This window comes from Terrapene carolina, unplaced genomic scaffold (assembly GCF_002925995.2).
Source record: "Terrapene carolina triunguis isolate 2854851 unplaced genomic scaffold, T_m_triunguis-2.0 Scaffold84, whole genome shotgun sequence".
Lineage (NCBI taxonomy): Eukaryota > Metazoa > Chordata > Testudines > Emydidae > Terrapene > Terrapene triunguis.
In genome coordinates this window covers 3,798,436-3,824,814 of record NW_020664435.1, presented here as the reverse complement: position 1 = coordinate 3,824,814, position 26,379 = coordinate 3,798,436, and the positions used below count along the sequence as shown (strand labels likewise).

General features: G+C 39.5%; 1 protein-coding gene across 2 annotated transcripts in view; it reads left to right on the top strand.

The window, feature by feature from the left end:
- Window positions 1–26,379, top strand: part of RBMS3 (RNA binding motif single stranded interacting protein 3) — a 557,223-nt gene that overhangs the window by 519,501 nt on the left and 11,343 nt on the right. For both annotated transcript variants that reach the window (XM_026649362.2, XM_026649363.2), the window contains one exon: window positions 2,657–2,767. In XM_026649362.2, coding sequence (XP_026505147.1) covers window positions 2,657–2,767 — 111 coding nt within the window. The remainder of the gene's footprint in view (window positions 1–2,656; window positions 2,768–26,379) is intronic.

The following is a 26,379-nucleotide window of genomic DNA, read 5'->3' as shown; positions in this document are numbered from 1 at the left end:
GGTCGCCGCTCCACTTCTCCCGCCTCCCAGGCTTGCAGCGCCAATCAGCTGTTTGGCGCTGCAAGCCTGGGAGGAGAATTAGAGCAGGGGCAGCGTGCTCAGGAAGGAGGCGGAGCAGAGGTGAGCTGGGGTGGGGAGGTGCCGCACGGCTCCCCGGGCCGGAGGTGGGTGGGGATCTGCCGCGGGGGTGCCTCAAGGGGGGAGGAGCTGCCACAGGGCTCCCCACCCCAGCTCACCTCTGCTACGCCCCCTCCCCGAGCATGCCGTCGCTGCTCCACTTCTCCTGCCTTCCCAGGCTTGCGGCGCCAATCAGCTGTTTGGCGCCACAAGCCTGGGAGGGGAGGAGAATTAGAGCGGGGGCTGCGTGCTCGGGGAGGAGGCGGAGCAGAGTTGAGCTGGGGTGGGGAGCTGCCGCACGGCTCCCCAGGGGGGAGCTGCCGCGGGGGGGGGGGGGCCTCAGGGGGGGGGGGGCGGGGGGCTGCCACAGGGCGGGGGGGAGGGGGCGCAAGGTGGAAGTTTCACCTAGGGCGTGAAACTTCCTTGCACCGGCCCTGTGAGAAGCTGAACACCTGGACAAAATGCAGTTTCCTGGAGCAAGGTGCTACTGCAGACTCTTGCTTTGAATCTCATATTAACTGTTGAATGGGCTTATCTTACTCTCAAAAGGTTTACTAAGGATGGATTCTCTGACATTTGTTAGTAGAAAGAATAATAAGAAAATGGGTTACTATTAGGGCTCTAGATAGAATAGGGTGAAGGAAAATAATATCATTTTATGTGTGAGGAGGAAGAGAGGAAGATCAAGATCTGGTGAAGAAAATATCTACGATGAAGGTTTGTAGAACTGATTTTGAGAGAGTTGTTCCATCCAAGGTGAATAGTGGCACTATTGCAGTTAATTTGAATGAATTCCTCTACTGTAGTTTCATCTAAGCTAATACTAAATGCAGCAGCCAAAAATAAGAAGCAAAAATTGGCACAAACAAGAAGGATTTGAAACATGCACACTAATAAGCCCACTGATATTTACAAGAATTCATACTGGAATATCACAACTATTCTTTGGAGATTTTATGTTTCGTATAGAGTCATTTGCTGCATTTCTCTAGCGACTTACATGAATGCAAATGAATGTAGTCTGGTACGTAATATAAAGCGTGTGTGTGTGTGTATGTATCCCACATGCTGTACTATCTTACAAAAGGGACCAATCAATTGAGCCAGTCCCCTTTTGAGCATTGTTTCTTAGTGATTAATACAAACTTGTCCAGGAATCAGTGAGATTCTCAAATCAGACATAAGCATAGAAGAAAAATGTTGGCAAGGACAGAACAAGTTGATTGGCATTCCCCCTAGTTGTTTTATTTCTTATTTGCAGCTGAAAATATGGAAAACCTCACCTCCACTCTCATTCTTAGAAACAATTTCCAACCGTGCAAAATAAATGTGAGGCAGTCACTTGAGAACCAATGGCAATGGCTTTTAGAAATTATTGGGGTTTTTATCCTTAATGCTGAATTCCCCTGTATAGCTCTGGGTCAAAAATATTCAGACTTTGAAATATCTTGATGAAGAAAGGAGACAAACGTTTCATATAAATGTCACAAAAAATTTCCCCATTTTTTACTGGCTTTCATAGTGTGTCTGTATACATTTTTACAATGTATTCACAGACACACAGAGTGCACTGTGGAATTCATATTGAGAGAGAGCTGGAAACATCTGAAGTTATTTACCCTTGCTTAATTATCTTTATAGCCCATGTTGTGGTCTACCAAGTTTGTGTGCCTTGTCCATCCCTTACTAAGGAGCACAAGGAATGGAATATGTTCAGACTTCAGCAGAGAAAGAAGGAGCAACTCTCACCATTCTTGAGACACCTACTCTAGCCCACCAGGGAGTAGAATTTTGCATGTGCAGCTTTGGGCAAAGCCATGAGTGCACTGACATGGGGTCTTTGATTGCTGATGAAAATTACAGAGCAGCTCTCCCTAACAATTCTCTGTTTGGCATTCTCTCTCTCTCTCTCTCTCTCGTTTAGGGTCTTGTTCTTGCCTTACCTTGTGTCCTGTTTATTATTGACCTCTTTGGTGCCAGGCAATGAGGGCAATGCATTTAAAACCTGTGTATGTGTATTTTTTAAAATAGACGTTGCTCCCATAATGGTTGTCAACAACTAGTCTTGCTTAATCACCTGGAAAATGTCACAAACAAGGGCTCTTAAGAGAAATTGAAAAAGCCAAGTTAATTACCATTATAGGTTGAATATATCAGGGACTGAAGGTTTTAAAAGCCAGGGAAAATTGGGGACATATGTGTGGTGTCTCTGAGTAAGATTGTTCCATATAGGATATGGAAAATGTAAATGACAGGCATTTTGCCATGTACAGTAGCATTCACTGTAGACAGACCATATGTTTTTGTTAGAAGCAGTGAAGCCAAAAATGACATTTAATTGGAACTGGCATAATACACCCTCACTAGTCATATATATGTATGTCTTGGTTGTCAATGGGAACAACATATATTTCACATGACAGATATATTAGTCTCTTTTAAGATTAATATTAAGCATTAGCCAAATTCATTCATTTAAAGAACATTGATGACTTTTAAAAAAAATAAATGTTGAGGTGGAAATCATGTGTATTTGCAGGGTGCTGTGATAACGCCAACAATGGACCACACTATGTCAATGCAGCCAGCAAGCATGATGGGCCCTCTGACCCAACAGATGAATCACCTTTCCTTGGGCACAACAGGAACGGTAAGTTCAGATAATATGCTACATCGTTTTACTAATTTCAGAGTTCTCAAGGTCATTTCCGCTCACTTGAGTTTCCAATACTTCATTCTTTTTATTTTAATATTTCCATGGCTCCTTTTTTTCTTAGCTTATTAATTTTTAACGGTTACATAGAAGATCTAGTATACTCTTTATATGAATTTTTCCTAATATTTCACTCATAGCACAACAAACTTTTTTAACTAAAGGAAAATGTAACCATCTATAACATGACACGGTAGTTCATTCTGTGAGTCTTGCAGTCATTTCTTTGGCGTATGGCATATTTGTTTCTTCCTTATACTGTTACTTTACATACTTTATTGTGTCATCTTTCCTTCCAGATCTGGTTCAAGTTAATTCCAACCTCAGTGTTTTTTCCCCCATTTTTGTTGATATATCAGACTTTATTCATCTCTCAGGATGCCTGAATATGCTGGTTCATCATTCTTTGCCATCTATTTTATATGTTTCCGCCAATAAACAAACAAATAGAAATATGATCTCAGTGCTTTTCTCACTATTCTTCTTATTTTCCTTGGACACATGAACCTAAGGGAGGCTACTGTGGCTAGTAAGAATATCTGTATGTGAAACTGAAGCCTTGATTGGCCAGTTAGATAGCTCCCTGGCAAGGAATGCCCAGATGCATTTTAGTTGTCTTTAGAGTTTGTTGATGACAGATCCATTTTACTAAGTGAATTAAACATGTATTTAAAAAGTGCAATACGGGTATGTTGAATCAGCTCTTGGGACTTTTGCCCTTTGTCTCTCATTGACATCGAAGATTATGGTGCAGATGTAAACCCTTTGGATGACTTAGAAAATTTTCCTCTAACAGTCTTCATATAAAACCAGGAAATTCCCAACTAATGATCTACGCTAACATCAAACCGCTGCTAGTGTCCTTTTGGTTGCTATTTTGTAATTGGTTCAGGTGGCATGACCAGATGTATTATGTTTGCTATTATTACATTGTATGAGTCATTTTATATCCTTTTAAGATAGTCTTTATGTAATGATACCTTTGCCTGTAGAATGTGCGATATTAATTGACAGCAATATTCTAGCATTCTGAAGAGAAGGAAGAGTGCTCACATTCTGAAGCTTGAGAAGGTTCTTTAGTTTATTTAGACCAGTGTTCATGAATCCCAGGGCATGAACCATGGCGACTCCAGCTCTGTTAGAAAAAAGAACGCTACTCTGATTATCGGAACTGAATCACATTTTATGATCAATCTAAAAAGTGAATTAAAAATTTCTGTTGTGCTCATATTTTCAAATTTGTCCTTTAAAAGTTTGCAACAGGGTGCTATAGTCACTGGATATCTTTCAACCAGCTTGTTTTCAACAAACAAGCCAAAAAGTCATAAGCAATTCTGCTTTGTGACAGCAGCAATCTGTCCCAATTTAATCTAAGAGCTTTCAGTATGCAAAGATTTTTTATTAAAAGTCTTTTATACATTTACTTCCGTAGACAAACCATTTAACCAGCATAAAATACGTTTCAGGCAAAACAGCCATCCAGGGTGTGCCCGAGTGAAGAATTGGCTCTAAACCTGGCTACAAACATGAACCAAGCCATTGGTTCACTAAGGACTGTGTGTTTTCAAAATGCAGGGTTGCAACCCTTTCTGCAACCAAATCCACACTATGGGGAAAATTCACCCATGGTGCAGAGGGCCAGCATAAGGCTCTCTGGATTGATTGAGCTGCAATTAAGGGCTGGCCTGATGCTTGCTGGGAAAACAACAACCCTGAAGTGACTAGCATCCCCTATGTACTATGGAAAATATCTTGTCACTGAGTCCAAGTAGTGTAAAGGGCTGCATGTAAACTGATGAGTACAAGAAGCCATAAGCAGTGAACAACAAGAAGTTTTATTGGTCTTAAAAACCCAGGAAAGATACCCCATATTCTTGAGCACCATCCACTAGCACCTTATGTATTAATGATCAACTATTTATTTAGATATCTCTCTTATACAGAATACTATAACAAGAGGTATTACATGTGAGGCCATAGTGGTGGTGGGCCAGGAGAATGACTGTAAATCTCTTTACTCAGATCCACTGGTCCCAGTTCCCCTCCCATGGAAAGCACAGAGCTACAGCAAATACTCCAGCCCATAGGCAGGTATAGTTTGGGAGGAAGAGACTACTGAGGGGGGCTCCACAGCAGCTTTACATCATGACCCTGAGTTGTGGGTGTAGATTTCACCCCTCTCACCTCCCCCCCCCCATGCTCTGTGCTTTATCCACATTGAACCTCAATACTCATTGAAAATATAGTTGACAATAGTGACAAATTTGATGGTAGTTGTGCTGCCTGGATCACCTGCACATATCTGCCTGGAATCTGGAACTGAGCAGAGAATATCCCAGAGGGCACAATTCAGCCTTATTTATATATATTTTTGTACATACATCTTCACTCAAAAATAGCAGGAAACATTTGCATAGGTGTGCTGACTGTGCAAGTAAAAGTAAAAGAAATCTAAGCCTAAATAATGTCACAATTGTGACAAAATGAGAAAACCCTAAAAATTCTGATTAAGGCTGACAATCCCTCCTCAGCTCCTGCCGGTATATTAAAAAGGAAGGCCCAAAGGCTTAACCTAAGGATAGAGAGCCGGGTTTAACCCTGAATGTTCCTCTCCTTTCCTAGTTTAGTATAACCTTAGCATATATTCTAGCAAGCCTCATTTTCCTTATATAATATTTATCCACAATTAGCTCTTCCCTTCAAATGATACATTACTGAGATAGCATAGGGAGTAGGTCTGCTCTGTATGGAAACACTGAAAGAATAGCATAAGTGTGTATTTAATAATATATGGATGCTGGAATTGTTCCATCATCAGCCTGTCACTCAAAATGTGTCTAACACAGCCATTGATCTGACGTCTGTTTTGCAGTTTAATAAAAGTCATGATTGATAGCTTGAGTGGAAACAATATAAAAACCCTTTAGAAAAATAAAACTGCACAGCCTGATCACAGCTTTCAGTCCTTACAGCTGGGCTCCTTTTACATTGGCAATGACACTTTCAGCCATCAGCAGCACCCATCTACCATTTGAAAGGAAACGAATATTTGCCATATATGTCCCCTCCATAGCTCATTCCTGAAGGAGGTTTTAGGTCATTACCTTGTTGCTTTTATTTCCAACGTGTATTTAAGGTGACGCTTTGGTTCCATTTACATCCCACATCCTGAGGCGGCAGCATCTCTCACCCCTCATATGCAGATGTGCTTTTCAGACCATTTTGTTTTCGGTTTTGAAATTGCTTCAGTATAGCCCTATTTCGTTTTTAACTTTTGGGGGCCATGCCAATGGGAGAGTGAATGGAAGCCAGCTTTTGACTGAAACTGCTAGCTCAGCTGTGCCTTTTATTGGTTCTTCACACACTCAGCCGGGCCGTTTTAGCTTTTGCTTGCTTATTTAAAAGAAAATAAGCGAAACTTGCAGCACCAGCTCTTGATTCTTCTTTATAAACTGTACATTTGTTTAATTGTTCTGGATACTTATGTATAAAATAATCAGTTGTGTATAAAAATGATGTTAGTTTATCTCAGGGCTCCGTTGATATTGCTAACCATCCTAACTCTGCTTTCATGGTTTACAATGTGACCAGAAATCCCTCAATGGAATAACAGGCGTGTTATTCTGGTACATCATTTCTTATCTCTTACTTTGTTAGCTATTTCTGTTGCCACTAGAGCTTGATGATATCTCTAGAACCTCTCAATGGAACAACAAGCTTGTTACAAGTTTCTTATCAGTTATTTCCTTTGGATACTATATGGTCACTGATGATTTACAATGTCACCAAAGGCTCTCAATAGAATAACTGGTTTGTTAGGTTTGTTTGGTTTTTTTAATCAACAATTTTCTTTGCACATACTTTGGCCATGAATAGTCTATGATGTCACCAAATTCCAGTAATGTTCAGAGCTTTGTTACAAAATGATCTTGTCTGTTGTTTTAATAGTACACCATATAGGAGCAACATTTCTTTACAATCTTTTGATCTCGATGTTAATCAGGTTTTAATCTTGAAGCTCTTTTATTTTGTTTGACTGTCTGTTTCAGTTTGCTTGGAGAGTACAAGACTGGACCGATAGCAAATGAAGCTAAAGTATGGTTCAAGCTGGTACTAAGTAGATCACCCTTGTCCATTTTCTCATCTTAGGTCCTGGACAAATGAAAATGATTAGCAGCATAGTGCAATTTTGGGAAACAGGTTCTTTCAGAGAGAAATTAATCTGTTTGGAAAGGAAAAGACTAGTCCAGGGGTTCTCAACCTGGGGGTTGGGACCCATCAAGGGGTTGCGAGCTTATTACATGGGGGGTCGTGAGCTGTCAGCCTCCACCCCAAACCCCGCTTTGCCTCCAGCATTTATAATGGTGTTAAATATATTTTTTAAAGTGTTTTTAATGTATAAGGTGAAATCAGAGGCTTGCTGTGTGAAAGGGGTCACCAATACAAAAGTTTGAGAACCACTGGAGTAGACTAATCTCTGTAAGGGTAATGTAAAATAACAAATAGTGCAGTGAAAGCCACTTGGCTGCTCCTATTAGTCTGTTCTATAGTTTGAAATAAACAAGGGGATAGTTAATGAAATTGAAAGTCACCAAATTTAAAATCAAAATAACTTTTTCATGCAGCAGCTAATCAATCTGTAGAATTTGCTGCTTCCAGATACTCATAAGACAAAATAGGTGAGCAAAGTGTTTAAAAATAGAATTGACATTGATATGAATAACATTCGCAGTCACAACAGCTCAGTAAAAAAACCTAAAAGGATATAGTGTCTTGTGGTTCAGAATATGATCACCAGCTGGGGATAGCAAGGAAAGACATTTTTAAATTAGAGCTGAGTAAATAATTCATTGCATGGTTTTCATCTCCCTTTTCTCTTCAAAAATGTTGAGCACCTTAAGCTTCCATTGACTGCAAGCTGCTTCTATTCTAATGCCTAAATATGGGTTCAGGAACCAACATTTAACCACCCAGGTTTGAAAAATTTGGCCGTGGGTCACATGAATAATATGTTTCTGTTCCCTTACTGGCTGAGCAGAACGCTTAAAATCCAGTTCCTGGTGTGACTGCTGCATTTATGAGCTAAGCATTCACTTTCTAAGAGCATTCTATGCTATAATATTTGCCTACAACGTGCTTTGTTTCTGCAAACACTCCTTCCAGGAAATTCAGTAGCTAAACTATTCAGAGAAAAGGAAAATAAAAGGGGCACAAACACAGATGATGTGGATTCAGTTTTTGATTCAATGAAACATACACAGAACATTCTGGAGGTATTTGTTCAGTACCTCCATCTGCAACATTGCACAAATGAACAGGTACATCGTTTGGACTCTTTGCCTGCCTTTAGGTCAGGCTAATCCTGCCTCCAGTAATGGCCATTAGCATCAGCTAATGGCCATTACTGGAGGCAGGATTAGCCCGACCTAAAGCCTCTTCTCATGGAAGGATGCTGGCCCCTAGATGATTGTGATAAAAAGTTAAATTGACATATGGAGAAATGATAATGCAAATGCAAATCAAAACATTGAAGTGGTGGCTAAAATGTAAGAAGTTGATGAACATTTTATTTTCATAACTGCAAATCTGATGCTATATGAGCCAAATGTGTTCAATGGGCTTCAGGTGTCTGTGAACTTGAGTGCTCAGAGGCTCGTTTCACCTATACGGCTTTGCTGTCACGCTATTTATTGTTACTAGAAGTGCACCCGATAGAAAATACGAGGGGCCATTGAGAATATAATTCAAAGTGTTCTCTTAAAAAACATGCACATCACTTAGCAATAGGCACGTACCTCTTAGAAAAACTCCTTTATATTAAAACACATAGAGTGGATACTGAAATGCATTAGCCATATTGTGTACAGCACATAGTGACTAATCTACATCATATCCTGAAAAGGGTCACCAGTTTCCGTACATGATTTTCAGCCATACCCTCTGAAGTTGTTGTTGTTATATTTATTTCAGTAGTGCCTCAAGGCCAACCACGAGTGGGGCCCCATTGTGCTAGGCACAGTACAAACACAGATTATTAGACAGTCCCTGCCCCAAGAATTTACAATCTAAATAGACAAGACAGACACAGGGTAGGGCAAAGGAATAGAATGTACAAGCAGTGTGTGATCATGTGATGGCCTGCCCATGTCATGGATGTTCGTGCCCCAATTTGTTTGTTCGTTTTAAATTTTTGAGTGGGTTTTGGTTAGGAGGGGACTAGGTAAACAGAAAGCCAAAGGACGGTGGTGTGGGAAAGGGGGACAGGGCAATGGGAAAAGAGGGAGGGGAAGAAAAATGGTTGAAAAATAGCTTCGTGTAACCATTCATTTTACACATACACCATCAGTGAGCTGTGAACATGTTAACAAGCCCTGAAATCCGTGAATGAACTCTGCCTTCGAGAGAAAAAAGCAATACAATGAATGAAAGGGAGATAGTGATCAGTCTGCTTTGCAGGTTGTGCTGTCTTGACATTAGATGGTTCTGGAGTTGAACTGCTTAAATGAAACCTTTAGGATTACTAGCTCATGCCTTCAAGGTATGTCTTACCATTGGGGAGGTATAGGAGGGACCACAGCGCTATTCCACTTGGAATTTTGACTGAGTCATTGATGACATAAACAATAATGAAAAAAGCATTTTTAATGTAGAAAAGCAGCAACTTAAGGGACATAACAGTCTGCAAATATCTTAAATGTATAAGCACCAAGGAAAGAGAGGAATTATTTAGTGTGGTACACATTGATATAACTATGAATAATGAGGTAAAACTAAGATATGGAAAATTTTAGCTTGATTATCTTTCAGAGAATGATAATGTATTAGAGTTTGGAATAATCATCTAAGGGAAATGGTGGAAGTCCATCACCTGGGATATTTAAAACTAGAAATTGTACTGCAGAGAACTATCAGGCATTGGCAAGGAGATGGGCGAGGGGGTCTTTTTATCTCTAACTTGTGTTCTTTGTTGAAAAGCAGTAATGAGACTCCCATATGAAACTAAATAATAATATGGATAGTTTCTTTTTTCTATTTTTCATTTAAGCGCTGTAATTTCAAAAGATGATATACCATTTAAAAATGTTTTCTGAGCACAACATACCAAAATCAGACAAGAACTATAAGTCAAAACAGTGTTTTTCTTTCACCAACTGGAGTTTAGACAACCAAAGAGCAGACATGCATTTCAGCCGGCTGTTCACACTGTTAACTCGGAAAAGTCCTTCTGCAGTTGGGGCTAAGTTGTTTCACTATGCGTTAGGTGAGTCGGTATGTTTACAATTCATCTCATGGATGATGTGTACATTTCAGTAATCAATGCATGTTTGCCTGTGCGTGCGTTCTGAACAGAAATATATGAATTGTGTCCCCAGTGGCTTTTCATAGGGAAAGCTTAATTTCCAAGCACAAGAAGACTTCATGGAAACACTGGCTTATTGATGCTGTGACATTCCTGAAGGTGGGACAATGCCACAAGGGGAAAAGGGTGTACTGTGGGCGGAATTGAAAAGGAATGATATTTGCATCATCTCTATTTTTGATGTTTTTAAATCAGTAACAAAAATGACATAGCCTGTATATAGTGCCAGGACCTCAAACAATATACCATTGAATTCCACTGGTGTTCATTGCAATACGGTGATGATCCTTTTATGTAGCCGAGATACTGGTGGTCAAATGTTTAATTTTTTTCTAAGGGAAATTGCCAGACTATAATACATGTTTGAGGTACATTTGTATGGCATGCTTCACTGCTGATGTCTTACTCACCTGGAAGTACCATCCTGTCCAGGATCAAGTAATTTAGGATGCAAGGTCAGTTTATATGGGTTTTCTGTGGCTGTATCCACTGAATTATCTAGTTAAGGGTGCAGTCTTACCAAATAGTAGTTTATGCTGGTATTCTGTGCATGTTGGATTTCTGCTTGAAATTCTCAAAAAGTCAAAGCTTTGCTTAAGTGGTTTACGGTGCCATAGGGAGTCATTGATGGCAATAACCTCCATGCCCTCAGATGATATTTTATTATTTGTGAATTATAAGAGATTCAGTCTGTGTTGTGTAGCTGTGGAATCCTCACGGTCCTAAGAGACTCAATTTGGAAGTACCATTATAACCAATTTTTACTATAAAAAAGCTCAGTCGGCGCCGTTCATTAAACTGTAGTGAGGGGTTTGAGAGCAGCTGTATCAAGTGAATTTCGGAGTTTGCCAAACGGAGTTGTTTTTCTAGCAAGGTAAATAACTTTTGAACATGGCAGTTTTATGTTGTGTGACAAATGAGAGCTGCACCACCCTAGAGTGAGTTCAGGGAACGATTGCACCTCCAAGAGGCATGATCCTTGTCCAAGCTACCCAGTGTTCAGCAGGAATGGACAGGGTGCACCATTCTTTTGAATTTTCCACTGGCCACTGAATGGGGTATGTAAGGAGACGGGTAGGAAGAAGGGTCCTTGACCTTGTCACCTTACTAGGCACCTGCCCAGTCTTTCTGTCCTGTCTCTTCCAACAAAATGGTAATTTTCTACCATCCGGAGCCCAGGGACCTGGTTATCTTCAAGGCCATCTCTCCCCTATTCCATCACCACACCGCTGGTATTGGCAAGAATGCCCCAATTGACTGTCCGTAGGACTGACTTGCTGTGGGGTGACATAGCTTTCTTAGAAGAGGGTTGTTGACTCTGGAATTTGCTTTTTTGGCAGCAAAGAAGTGTCACAATTTTAGTCTTTCAGGCATAATTTTCCATCGTAAACATTTTCCAGGAAAATTAATTCAATTTTTCAGCCAGCTATAAAGTTTGGCGGTAATTAGTGTATGGAGCATTAAACTAACATTTTAATGACAGCAACTTCACCTGTGCTTGGCAAGTTGTGGTAGGTTATGAAGTGATTAATAGAAAATAAATAAATTCTATTCAGAGTATATTGGCCGAACAAACAAGTTTCCTTTGCTTTATTTCTATACTACACGTCTGTGCTACTATGGGCAAGGATAATGTCCTTCCTGAGATTCCTTGGCCTTTGTTTAAAACTAAATCTAACGGAGCTGGAGATCAAAAATGTATGATAGGAGACTTTAAAGTAATTAACTTGCAACAGAAGGTGAGGAATAAAATGATGTATTTGAAGGTTTATAAATCCATCTCATTAATTTTCTTGTAAATTTCACGATCAATGTTACATTTTCATGTGTTTCCGAGGAGAAAAATATGAGCTGGTGCCCCATAGCATCTATTCAAGCTTAATTTTAAAACTAGGAATCTTATTATATTACATATTCTATTGGATATTGATACCAAGAGGTAACAATGTATGATTGCAATTATAAGTGTTGTTACTACTGCCTACTTAAGTATATCTCACAAAAGATTGCAGTTCTATTCTTCCCAGTATGAAGAATATATGTTATAGGCTCCCTCATGCATAACAACTACTTTCAAATAAAAATTAGAAAATTAGAAATAGAATGTTAAAGAGTAAACCAGACAGTGTGTGCTGGTTTGGTGCAGTGGCCTAAAGGATTAAAGCGCCTTTGGACCATAATTATTCCTTGGAGACTTTTGCAGAAGGAGCTATGCCCATTGCAAACTGCAACAACTACACTTAGTTCTAAGCCCCTCTTGTGTAATCAATTCCGTTTAGCTAGCTGTGGGATTTTTAGAGAAACTTTTGGTTCAAACAGAACCAGCACACATTGGGGATACTGGTTAACATTCTATTGCTAGTTTTCTAATTTTTATTTGAAAGTAGTAGCTATGCATGAGGGAGCCTATAACATATGTTCTTCATACTGAGAAGAATGGGACTGCAATCTTTTGTGAGATATACTGAAGTAGGCAGTAGTAACAGCACATAATACAATTTATATTTTCAGAGCTCTGTGGAAACATTAACTAAATAACTCTTGTAACACCACTTAGGTAGTCTCAAGGAAAATGAGCTGCATACTGTGGACTGTTTCATATTTTATGAACAGTAGATTCTACTGAAAACCATCACAGTGGTTTAGTGCAGATCTTATAACACAGAAAATACATTCAAGGGAAGGGCCAGATTTTCAGCTGATATGAATTGGTGTAGTTCCAGTGAAGTCAATGGAGATTACCAATTTACATCAGCTGATGAGCTGTCCCTCATTAAGAAAAGGGTAGAAATTACCTATTCCAGTTAGATTTGACTTGACCTCTTACCTCTTCAGTGTACCAGGAGTTGGAATTTAATCTACTTCCTGTCAAATATTTGTTTTTAACTCATAATATCAAGGGATCCTGACTGCAATTCAAAATTTTTAAAAGAGCTAAATTGTGGTAAATGATTAAAATGTTTTAAACACCAGCATCAAAATTCATCATGAATCTCATGTTTTTACATTTTTATTCCCTCGGGTCACTAATCATACTGACAGTGCTGTTCTTTGGCAGCTATATTTTTTTCTCTTTTTTTGCTCTCTGTTTTTCACTTCACTTTCCTTGCATTCTTTCTCATGATCTTTCACCGTAAGCAAAAAAGTTCCAGTCCTCAGGCCGGAATGACAGTTAAGCAGCTGCCGTGTCAGTTTGCACAATTATAATTCCTTTAGTGCTGGAAAGGGGTGTTACTGCTGTACAGGTTGGCTGACACACTTCCCCAGAGGCAAAATTCATCACCTCTGAAATCAGCCAGTCACTGAGAGAACTGTGCAGACTCCCTCCTACATCCCCATGAGCAGCCAGTCTCCTACCTTTTAAACATTAACCCTATTGATTTCTATTTCAGCAGAAGCTTAGGTATACAACATAACATACACAGGTCATTAGAGGTTCTTCTTTGTAAGGTGAATCTTGTATGTCCTGGGGCCTTAAAGGTATTGATATAAAGTCATTTCTTCAGTAGAAAAGTGGCCACTTTGTCATACTGTTTGTCACATTCTTGGAGGATTGGCTGTAGTGCAATTATGGCTTTGTCGACTGCAAATATTTTCCCTGCACTTTATCTTGTTTTTGAATGTGGGTTTTACACAGAAAGAAAACAGAAAAGGGGACATTTTGCAACGACACTACTGTCAGTGTAAAATGAAGATGTTTGAGCTTCTCAGTCAGTCGGTGTGCCATATGGCTAAAGCACCAAAGCCAAAGAGTTTATCAAAGAACCGGAAAGTACAACCAAACCCAGGAATAGATCTTTCAAGATCCCTGTGGGAAGAGCAATCCACTAACTAGGCTGTGGTTTTAGAGCAGAACAGAATGTTTTGACCCACCGTGATTGCTTGACCATATGTGCTAAAGTACAATTGTGTAGTATTTGTCTTTCTCGCATGAGTGGAGCAGAGATACCTCAAATGCTTACTGATAACTAATGTTAGGCTGTATAGTATCTTTTACATTTAAAGCACAAATGAAAACTACAGGCAATTGGATATCAATATGATAGCAGTAGGTGGGCTTTTTCAGCTTTCATGATTATTTTTTCCCAGACTCTCTGTGATGTTCATGTATTGCCATTCATAAGGATTAATAGAGTCTGTGTTTTCAAGGTCACCCCTGATCTAGGTATGGTAGAAGAAATTTCCCAAATTTGAAAATGCAATTTTTAAAAATATTTATTTTGTTTTTCCCCCCAACCATGGAAGTAGCAGGCTTTTAAACCCCCAAAACGAGTTGATCTCCTGAGAATCACACCTTATCGACTCTCAAATATCTGCAGGAGAGCAGAGGGTTGATGAAGGAAAACCAGACAAGTTAATACTGAAACAATTTCAATGGACGTATGAGATCCTCCCTCCTACAGGCCTCATCACTGCAATCATAGGACATAATAGCCTCTAAATCATTAGATTTTTGGCATCACAGATTGTGATGGTCTACCACATCAATGTACATTTAAGGAGACATCATAGGGATGGCTGTTTTTTGACATGCAGCAACAATTTATAGTATTAATTGGAATTAATGTAGTATAAATTACATGTGTACTACTACTACAGTGTATTGTGGATGTGCTTAAAGGATTTTATCCTGTCTTAGAATATGCACCTCTGACTCCTTTGACTTCACTTGTCACTTGGGGCACGTATCCTATGGTAGCTTCAGGCTTTAAATGAAAAGTCCTTTAAAAATGAGTGAATATAGGTCTCCAAGCTTCAATTTTTCAACCATTTACAATTTGTAAAAGATCCTAACCATCGGTAAAGGTTAAACATAGATGGAAGAGACCTTATTGGACCATCCAGTCTATCCCCCTGCAAATAGAGGAGTGCTCCTTATGGTACATTTTTGATTGAATGTCCTTTAAGATTAACAGATCAGTGGTCTACAAAACCCTATTTTACTTCAGTTGAAACTATTTATGAGTGCACAGAACTGCACACACACAAAAAGCCCATAAAACCACACACAATCTTTTTTCTCACTTAAAAAAAAAAAAGGTTTACATTTTTTAACTTGCCCTTGGGCTGAGATTTAGTCAAGTTTTTAAAGTTCAGAGCAAATTTTTACAACCCTTTTTGCCCTACTCCCTTCCAACCAATGGAAACACCGATCAACAGTTTTAGTATTGTAATTCTGGTAGAAGTCACTGTCATACATTGCTTGAATGAGAGTTGACAGTGCTATTAGAAATATGACAATACCTCTGCCCTTGATCAGTGCATGCCATTTGGAAGTTTTCATTTTGGTAATTACATTTTTCCCAGATAGTAGCCGTAGTCATTGATCATACTAATATCATTATAACTGATCCCCCTATAAGTCACCTTTTAAAGACACTTTCTGTCTTATCCTGTGACTAGAAAGGAATAAGGTAGGGAAAGATTTCAGTATTTTTTGTCTACCTCTCATCTGATTGATTACCAATGCCACATACTTCCCTTTATATGCCCTAGTAATATACACATCACATTCTTTCCCTCAGGGATCTTAATCAGAACAAGTAATGGCCTTTAGCTTTTCTCATTAGCAAAATGGAAAAGCACCATACCCAATCCATTTGAAATACACCATGGTAATAAGAGCTTATAGAAAAATGGCAGCATGCCAGCAGACACAGGGTCAGTTTACCTTAAAGGATTTTCAGCAAAAAATGTCACCTTTTCTGTCTGGCAAGCAAACATTTTGAGCCATAACTTACCGCATCTGTCTGTCAACCATTTAGCCGGTACCGCTTAAGTGCTGTGTGGAGAGTTCTGTCAGATAGAGAAAAATCATAAGGATGAAGTATGGGTATTTGTAAGTGTATTAATGTCTTCCCCATTGTTACATTGCTCAGTGGTTTTCTGCATTTCAACTTCCTTCACCCCGGGATTGGGTTTTTTTCTCATTTTTCTCAAAAATTGACAACCTGAATAAAACTGCAACAAGAACAGCCATTGTTACTTACTCTTCTTTCAAGCCTTTACCTCAGAGCTGCTCCTCTTGTGCTTTCTTACTTTTGTTTTGGTTCCTCTCTAAAATTATTTACAACCAATACACTGGACTTTGAATGTGAAGAAAAGACTGATTAATTTTTTTAAGACTGTCAATTAATCGCAGTTAACTCACGAGATTAACAAAAAAATTAATCGTGATTAAAAAAATTAATCGCGATTAATCGCAATTTTGATCACACTGTTAAAGAATAGAATACCAATTGAAATTTATTAAATATGTTGGATGTTTTTCTACATTTTCAGATATATTGTATTCTGTTTTGTAATTGAAATCAAAGTGTATATTCTTTTTTATTACAAATATTTGCACCGTAAAAATGATAAACAAAAGAAATAGTATTTTTCAATTCACCTCATAAAAGTACTGTAGTGCAATCTCTTTGTCGTGAAAGTGCAAATTACAAATGTAGATTTTTTTTGTTACATAACTGCACTCAAAAACAAAACAATGTAAAACTTCAAAGTCAACAAGTCCACTCAGTCCTATTTCTTGTTCAGCCAATCACTAAGACAAACAAGTTTGTTTACATTTACAGGAGATAATTCTGCCCTCTTCTTATTTACAATGTCACCAGAAAGTGATAACAGGCATTTTCATGGCACTTTTGTAGCCGGCATTGCAAGGTATTTACGTGCCAGATATGCTAAACATTCATATGCCCATTCATGAATGCCCAACATTCATGCTTCGGCCACCATTCCAGAGGACTTGCTGAAGACGCTCATGAAAAAAATAATGCATTAATTAAATTTGTGACTGAACTCCTTGGGGGAGAATTGTATGTCCCCTGCTCTGTTTTACCCGCATTCTGCCATATATTTCATATTATAGCAGTCTCGGATGATGACCCAGCACGTTGTTCATTTTAAGAACACTTTCACTGCAAATTTGACAAAATGCAAAGAAGGTACCAATGTGAGATTTCTAAAGATAGCTACAGCACTCGACCCAAGGTTTAAGAATCTGAAGTGCCTTCCAAAATCTGAGAGGGACAAGGTATGTAGCATGCTTTCAGAAGTCTTAAAAGAGCAACACTCCGATGCGGAAACTACAGAACCCGAACCACCAAAAAAGAAAATCAACCTTCTGCTGGTGGCATCTGAACAAGTGTTGGTCCGCACTGCTTTGGATTATCAAGCAGAACCTGTCATCAACATGGACACATGTCCCTTGGAATGAGTTGAAGCATGAAGGGACATATGAATCTTTAGTGCATTTGGCACATAAATGTCTTGCCATGCTGGCTACAACAGTGCCATGAGAACACCTGTTTTCACTTTCAGGTGACATTGTAAACAAGAAGCAGACAGTTTTATCTCCTGCAAATGTAAAGAAACTTGTATGTCTGAGCGATTGGCTGAACAAGAAGTAGGCCTGTGGACTTGCAGGCTCTAAAATGTTATATTGTTTTATTTTTGAATGCAGTTTTTTTGGTACATAATTCTACATTTGTAAGTTTGAATTTCATGATAAAGATATTACACTACAGTACTTGTATTAGATGAATTGAAAAATACAATTTTTTTTGGTTTTTTTCAGTGCAAATACTTGTAATCAAAAATAAATATAAAGTGAGCACTGTACACTTTGCATTCTGTATTGTAATTGAAATAAATACATTTGAAAATGTTGAAAACATCCACAAATATTTAATTAAATGGTATTCTATTATTGTTTGAGTGCAATTAATCACGATTAATTGTTTTAATCGCTTGACAGCCCTAATTTTTTTTCTACTGAATTGAATTACTTTTCACTCAGCACTGACTTTGTTAGGTATTGCTTTACATTAAAATGCATACCGTTGATATTTGTGTTACCCAGAATAGCACATGGAGTTTAGGCATGAATCGGTACAGCTTGGTGATTGTATATCATTTGAATGTATATGTGCAGGATCTGTCTCCTTTGGAGCTCTACCACACAAAGAACAGCCTTGGAATGCTGCTGTTCAGCCAACACCAAAGCACATCTGTTTCATCGGCCTTTCAAGCATTGTTAATATAATTCCTGGGGAAATAAGTACTGCACACACCCATAAAGCTCTATTAAATAAGGCATTATGGAGAAAGGTTGTTGGTTTTTTTTTAAATGTTCTTGTTCTCTAGGCCTTAACTACCTACCAATATTAAGAGGTATTCAGTACTAAAGTCAGCATGAAAGATCACTCCTCTCACATTTCATCAGCACTAGCTGCTTATCACATTTTCCCAGCAGAATGAGACATCTTACCACAATGCACAGAACGCATGAGCTGCTTGCCTGATTAGCATGTAATACACAGGACATGTAGTGCTCAAAATGGGATGGACACAGTAGAGGAACCCTTGTAAAATTGCAGTATAAATCTGAGCAGGGGAATAGAGCACAATGATAATATGGTAAAGGAGAAAGGAATATGGCACAAGAGGGATAATCCAACCCCTTGAAATAATAATTGTCTGTTTGCTTATTCTCTTTCTTTCAGCATTTTATTTGATTTTTTTCAGTCTCTTGCATCTTCTTTTTTTCTCTTAGTGCAAGGGAAAGTGTAAGAACTATTTAATTTCTGAGGTGTCCAGTGTTTTGTTTCTGCTGCTAAAACATGCAGAGGCTCAATCCTGTAACCCTCTGTTCACTTTGAGCACTGAATACCTGTCTATATAGTATAGCAGATCAGTGTTGACTTGTGAACTGACAGTGCAGTTAAATCCACTTAATCAGCACCCTGAAAAACTGTATTTCCACTTCATTGTAAGATAGGGTGACCAGATGTCCCGATTTGATAGGGACAGTCCCGATTTGTGGGTCTTTTTCTTATATAGGCTCCTATTACCCCCCACCCCCATCCCGATTTTTCACACTTGCTGTCTGGTCATCCTATTGTAAGATTGCCATGGAATAGATTCAGTGTGACACATTTCAGTAACCCCTTGTGATGGGATGGACTAGGTCCAGAGGCCCCCGTGGGAGGCTCGGGGTCCTGCCACACCCCATCCCAGAGAGGAGGCAGAAAAGAAGTCCTCCAAGCGGCCTAGTGTGGCTGCAGGGAGCAGCCAATCAGGGCCCAGGAGGGACACACAAAAAGCTGCAGAGCCAGAGAAAGTCAGTTGCTGCCTTGAGCTGGAGGAGAGAGCACTGTGTTCCTGGCTGACTGAAAGCAGCAGGACCACAGACAGATCAGTCTGCTGGCAGGGACTGGGGGAGCAAAGAAGGCGCTCCTGGCTGGCTGCTGGGACTGAACCCAGAGAGGGCTTCAGGAAGACAGTGTCTCCAGGGAGGAAGCCCTGTAGGTATGGCCCATACTAGGGCTGGGACAAGTTAAAGACTGTATATACCAGAAGGGATTTGTTCTGTTTCACATAGAGACAGTGACTTGGCTGAGTCACTGAAAACCTGCCTGAGAAACCACTAACAGGGGTCACCATAAACTGAAAGACTGCAGACACACCTGACCAGAAGGGGGCACTTGTGAGTGGCGGGTGCCATGCCATTACACCCCTTCACAATGGATAAATAGCACACTTAGGGCCAAATCCTGAGGTTTTCTTAATCAGTTCTTACCAGGGCCGGCTCCAGCTTTTTTGCCTCCCAAGCGGCGAAGCGGGGAAAAAAAAAAAAAAAAAAGATCAAGCCGACAGCAGCACTTCGGTGGCAGCTCAATCGCGCTGCTTCATTCTTCGGCGGCAGTTCGACGGCTGGTCCTTCGCTCCTTCTCTTCCTCTTCGGTGGCAGCTCAAAGAGGAAGAGAGGGACTGAGGGACCCGCCGCCGAAGACCCGGACGTGCCGCCCCTTTCTATGGGCCGCCCCAAGCACCTGCTTCCTTTGCTGATGCCTGGAGCCGGCCCTGGTCCTTACTCTGGCAGAACACCCACTGATTTTGATCTTCATTTTCCCTCGGTAGGTACTGAGTATGGACTGCAAGATTTTGACGTACATAGGGGAAAAAAATCTCACAAAAATGCCCTCCCCCGCCCTTACACACACAGAGACTTAACTAATGATCATGTAAATTTATGAAGGATGTTAACTGAACTGATTTCTATTCCCACAGAAAATAACATTTTGTAGTGTAATATGCTAAAACTATAATTCTTTACATTTAATGGCAGTTTCATTTTCCATTGACGGTAATGTTACCCTCACTCTGTGATCATATATTAACGTAACTGATGGATCTGACTAAAACATTATACATACAAGGTTCCTTTATAAGGCTCTTTTTAATGAGGTAATCCAGCAAAAAGCCTTAAAACTGCCTTTTTTTATAGAAAGCTTTCATTCCGACTTACAGAAATATTTGGATTCTAGGAATCTTGTAGGGACAAAGGACTGAGCAATACTGTATTTCAGCTACGGTATGGGCTTCACGGGGGTACTCTTGGTAGTATATGCCAGTGGCTCACTACATCATCTCTCTCATCTGTGTATCATTTCTACACAGGTGATCGTAAAATTCTTTCTGCTTCAATGAAATTATAAATACTAATACTTATATGATCTTTACTATGTTTCTGCCTATTCTTCTCTGTGCATCTAGTTATCAGCTTTTAATTACATTGCTACATCTGTATCAGTGTTATGTCCTAGAGCTGTCCATACTCAAGGATGTTGTTAAAACAGAAATGGAAAAGTGTGTGATACAGGAGTAGTCATTATGTAACAACTCTGAATGTTTCTTTCACATTGTCTTAACAATAAATTAATCCAAACTGCTTGGAAACTCACTTATTGGGGGTAGAGTAGTTTACATCTTTTAAGATTAGATTCTTGGAGATAGCCTCCGTGAGACACATTCATCAACTATTAGCATTGAGAAGGCACTGTGCTGCTTGTCCAAGAAGACCAGTAACATGCTACAGAAATAATCAGGCAATTCAAACCTGCCATGTCAGAAAACCCAGGTTTGGTTATTTCCTGTGAAACATTTTTGATGAACACTTAACTTGAAAATATTTTAACAGTCTTGGCTTCCATCCTCCTCAGGGATTAATAGAAAGGATTGTAGTTATATAGAAATTGATGGGAATGATTGTATATAAATGTCCAGGAAAGGGAGTGTAGAGAGAGTTTTGTGACAAAAGAAACCATCTTGGAGGCTATTCAGGTGTATCGTTTCTTCATTCTCTTCGGTGCACCAGGTCTGAAGCAAAAATCTAAGGGATGGCAGAAGTTCAGTGATAACCAACACTCACTGAGCAAGTCAAATGTATTTTAGGGCTTGTCTACATGGCAAGTTACTGTGTGTCAGCTCAGCAGCTTGCTGCGCAGAAACCTCCCATGTAAACATTGCTACAGACCATACTTCTGTGTTTGAAAACTGATCCATCAAATTCTGAGACAATTTGATTTGTGCAAAAAGGCAGTTTTCACATCCTGAAACCATTCACGTGTGCATCACAGCAGTGGAGAATCAGTCTCCATATTTACACAGTCACCTAGGCTCACTACCCACACTGGAGATTATGACACAGGAGGGAATGTCAGAATAGATACACTGAAAATGTAAGCCAACATTTTCAAACTAAAGGTAAGTTCCCATAGCCATATGTAGGCTCCTAAATATAATATGAATTCATAAGTAGGAATGATTCCTATGAAATATCTTGTTTGGTTGTAAAGAAACAGGATATTTTTCCACAGCACTGATGGATTTTCCTGGGCATTTTTTTCTCTATGTATGTGTGTATGTTAATTGATATGTGTTCTGAAAAGGATTTTGAACTTTCAAACACACATGTAGGTAAAATCTTTTTTCCATCCTTTCAATTCCTAAAAGTGGCTAGAATGTGTGTCAATTTTTACGTAGCTTATCAGTTTCTAGAGACATTCCTGGGTGCCGTTTACATTTACTGCAGTTGTTACAAATGCTGTGCTTCATATGCAAGTGAATGTGTGGTTCATGGCTACGTGTGGCAATCTGGCTGAATTCACTTCCACTTGGATTAAATATCCTTTATCTGAAAAGTCCTGCTCACTCTGCTTTAGTAGCAGGCCTGAGTTTGGAAAATTAAAAAGATTTATTATATAAGGGACTTCTTAGCTCATCTGCACTATTCTTCTAACATCTTTTCATTGCTCTGTTTTCCAAAAGTAAAGATTTGCGAAGGATACTTAGAGCTCATGAAGAGAAAAGGAGATTAGTTTGGAACTAGAGTTGTTGAAATATTCTTCTCTCTACCTTCATCTAACTTGCTCAGAGAATTAGGTAATATCTCATTAGGAAGGTTGAAAGGGAAGTGACAGTTGGTGTTTGTAAATCCCCTTGTGTTAATGAGCAGCAGGGAAGGGAGTTGAAAACTAAAGATTTCTAGTTTCTTCTTGAACAATGAATGAGATAGCCCAGTGACTGAGATCTGTGGAATGAAGGGTGCTATTCTTTGCCGCCCTATGGTAATTTTATGTCACAAAATCATATTGTATTTAAGACCACTATAACTGTGGAGAAAAATATTGAAATACAGCTATAGCAAAAATCATCATTTTTGTTTCTCACATCTTTTTAATAGGGAATTATAAAATTATCACTAAAACTTGTAGAAAAATTACAGAGTCCACAGCTCTGTAGGGCTTCTAGAGTTGAGCCCCAAAATCAGAAAGTCTCTGTATGTTATGTCAGAAGCTATGGTTGCTAGGAGCTGTATTCCATTGAACTACAACTCCATCTTGCCAGAATTATAGACTGGAAGAACACAATGAGGCAATACTTTAATCCATCAAGGAACTGGGAACTCACAAATAAGAAGGTAGAACCCAGGGGCAGAATGTCCCAAAGAGAAGGGATTTTATTCTATAAGACTCAGGGAATCTGTAGTTTTTCCACCATGCCGAGGAGGGAATTCTAAGGCAGGAAGGCAATTTTCCCCAGAGGGAGACATTTATGGTTAAAATGTATCCAGCAACAGTGTGACTTTCATCAGTTTCTCCAGCGATACAAATATTTTCACGTAGCTCTATTGCTGATGCAGTGTCTAGACTTCTTGGATCGTAAGCAAGAGCTGGCATTAATTCAGTGGATCCTAAAATGCTAACTATTATCAATGTACTCCAGCACACACAAGATGTGGATTTCATCACGGCACAGATAATCACTAAGAGTGAAACTGTGGGACCCTTGCTCACATGAGTCACACTGGTTAGCATTTATTCACACAAGTGGTCCCATTTAAGTGTACTTCAGTAGGACTGTTCTCATGTAAGTGCTCACCAAAATGAGAATAGGTTCCTCCATTTGTTTCTGAGTTCAACTGAAAAGTATCTGAGTATTGTGGTGAGCATGTAAATTGTTACAGTGAGAGAAAAGATCTTCACAGGATTCACTGTATTTTTTCGATCCTTAAATAATTGTAAAACAGACCCACAGCTATGAAAGAACCAAGGTAGGTTTTCACACTTCTTTTTCTATCTAAAGGCCACATAAATAAGTACTACCTCATACTCATGTTAGGTAGTACTTATTCATGTGAGTAGTCCCATTGACCATAGTAGGACTACTCAGATGAACAAATACTACTCAGTATGAATAAAAGTTTCAGAGTTTATATCTAGCATATAATTAAACATAGATATTAATTGGTATTTTCCAAATTCCTCTGATGTTGTGATGTCTAAACCAGGGAAATATGATCACTATTGTTATGCCACCCATTCCTGTTCAGCTTTCATGATGTAGCACATCCTAAGACTTATTGTGGCCAAGAGCATTAACTCTTCATGTCCAACAGTCTTCTTCTATTTGCAATATATTATCTTAAAATAAGAAACAACTAGACCTACAAACATTCTGAACAAATCAATAGATAACAGTCTTAAAGGTCGTAAAACTATGTGGTGTAAAAGGTATATATTTCTTTACATTTTGTTAGACTTATGTGACTTTTTGTCCTCTATACTTTGTGTCCTCAGATAGACAGAAACAAAAACCCTAGAAGAGAGTATGAGATGAATCAATAAAAGCTAAATTGGTGTCCGTAATAAGCAAGACTTGAAATTAAGCAGTCAGACATCCTGAGATGTGCATTGCACTAGAATATTGCACACTGTGAGCACAAACCAAAGGTGCTTTAGATACAGTATGTGAAAACAATAGCAGTTTAAAGGGAAATCAGAAGCATCAGCACTGCCAATGCTGTTTCTTTTTCTTGGTGGAAATTGTCAGTCTTTAAAGTGTAGTTATAGTCAGAAAAATGATTGTGCCAAACAGACACTATTTTACTGTTCCCAGTGCCTTAGAGTTGCTATTCATTTTGCTGTCAAAAAGCCAATACAGTGCTGGGACAGTGAGTGATCGCCATTCTGCTGAATATGCACAAGTCAGAATAGACTAACTACATTCCAATTGCAGAATCTCCATTCCTGATGATGGCACGTGAGAAAAAAGGAGCACCGTTTGATTTCCACATCCTATTTGGCAGCAATGAAACTTCATTTTCCTTTTAGTTAAGTCGTCTGTTTACTTGTAAGCTGAGCAAATGTGTGTGTGTGTGTGTATCTCACACTCACATCCCACTCCCTGCAGTAAAATATGTGAGAGTGGCTTTAAGCAAAGGAAATCTCTGTGTGGATCTCCTAGCAGAGATTTCCCCCACATCAAAGCATAATTTGGGAATAGGAATCCAGTGCATCTTTGCAGACAACATGTTGGAGGTGCTCTCCAGACAATTGTGAGATTGGGCATACTCTGTGATTTTTGTCAAAGTACACAGATAGGACTGGTAAGAACAATGTCTAGATCTGACAACTCAATACTCATATGACATTTAAGCATTTGAACAATCTGTTGCATTCAGCCAAGAACTGCTTAAGCAATACTGTGCATAATTTCCTGGGACCCATGGGAAACTAGCTACATTGAGGCCCTGTGACTCTGGTATAGCTCTGGCCTCTAGAAACCCAATGGAGCTGGACCACCATGGTGCCCCTGAGCCATGGCTACCTCCAGGAACACTCTTAATGCAGAATCCCTACCATACATGAATTTAAGCAGAGAAGATAATACAACTTCCATTTTCCTTCAGAATTTCTGTGAGGCTGGAGGGAAGGAAGTTTTGTACTCCACCTCTCCCCACTCCCCAAGGTAGCTAGCACTAGTCTGAGCCCACCTGTTACCCCACTACACTCTGTAAGGTTTAGGGGAAGAAGCGGATGATGTGTCAGAGAGAGCTTAGGCCCCATCCCAATACAGGAAGAGATCAGTCCATCCCCTAGTATGGAAATTACTGAGACAAAGTCAACATGAAACCTCCCCTGTGCCATTTTACAGTCACTTTCAGATATTAACCAACTGTAAAGCACAGAAGACAAGAAATTAAAGTGGTTGGGATTATCTAGTTTAGAAAGGAGAGAAATCAGGGTGGCCTTCATTGAGGTAACCCCAAGGATGGTGGGCATAGAAAAAATTGATCAGTTTCTCTTTTTGACCTTTCCCCGTATACTATTAGAAAAACAGTCACGCAGTCCTTACTTTCATCTCCAGTCTGGAAAACTAGTATGGACCCTAACACCTGCACAGAGTCCTGTGGAAAGCAGTTGAACTGCGTGTGGCATTAAGGGGTCCACATGGGATCCTTGATGAGAGAAAGTATGGTCCTGTGGTTCTGGTACTAACCTGGGTCTCGGGAGACTTTATTTCTGTTCTCTGGCACAAACTTAGTGTATGTCTGTTCCCCATCTGTAAAATGGGGTTAATGACACTTCCCCACCTCACAGGGGTATTGTGAGGACATACACATTAAAGATTATGAGGTGCTCAGATACTCTGGTAACGGGTGCCATGTAAGTAACTAAGAGATAGCTGATGGTTCTGGTGAATGTGTGTGGTGAGGGGCTAATAGATGAGCAGCAATCTAAGAGTCAGAGTGCACGGAGCAGCAATGTGCACTATGGGGCTGTGATGTCTAAAGTGCACTAATGTATTGCAATTATTTGGTCCATGTAGACCTTGCTGGTGCGCACTAAATGTCCCCTACTGTGCTTTAATGTAGTACCATTTAAAACAGTACTATGTTAAAGCACATTAGGGAACCATTAGCATGAACCAGCAGGATCTTCATGGGCCAATTAATGAGCAACACGTTAGTGCACTTTAGAAACTGCACCCCCGGAGAGCACATTACCTCCACCGTGTAGACACGCCCTAAGATACATATTGGTGCATCTGTTTGCAGGAT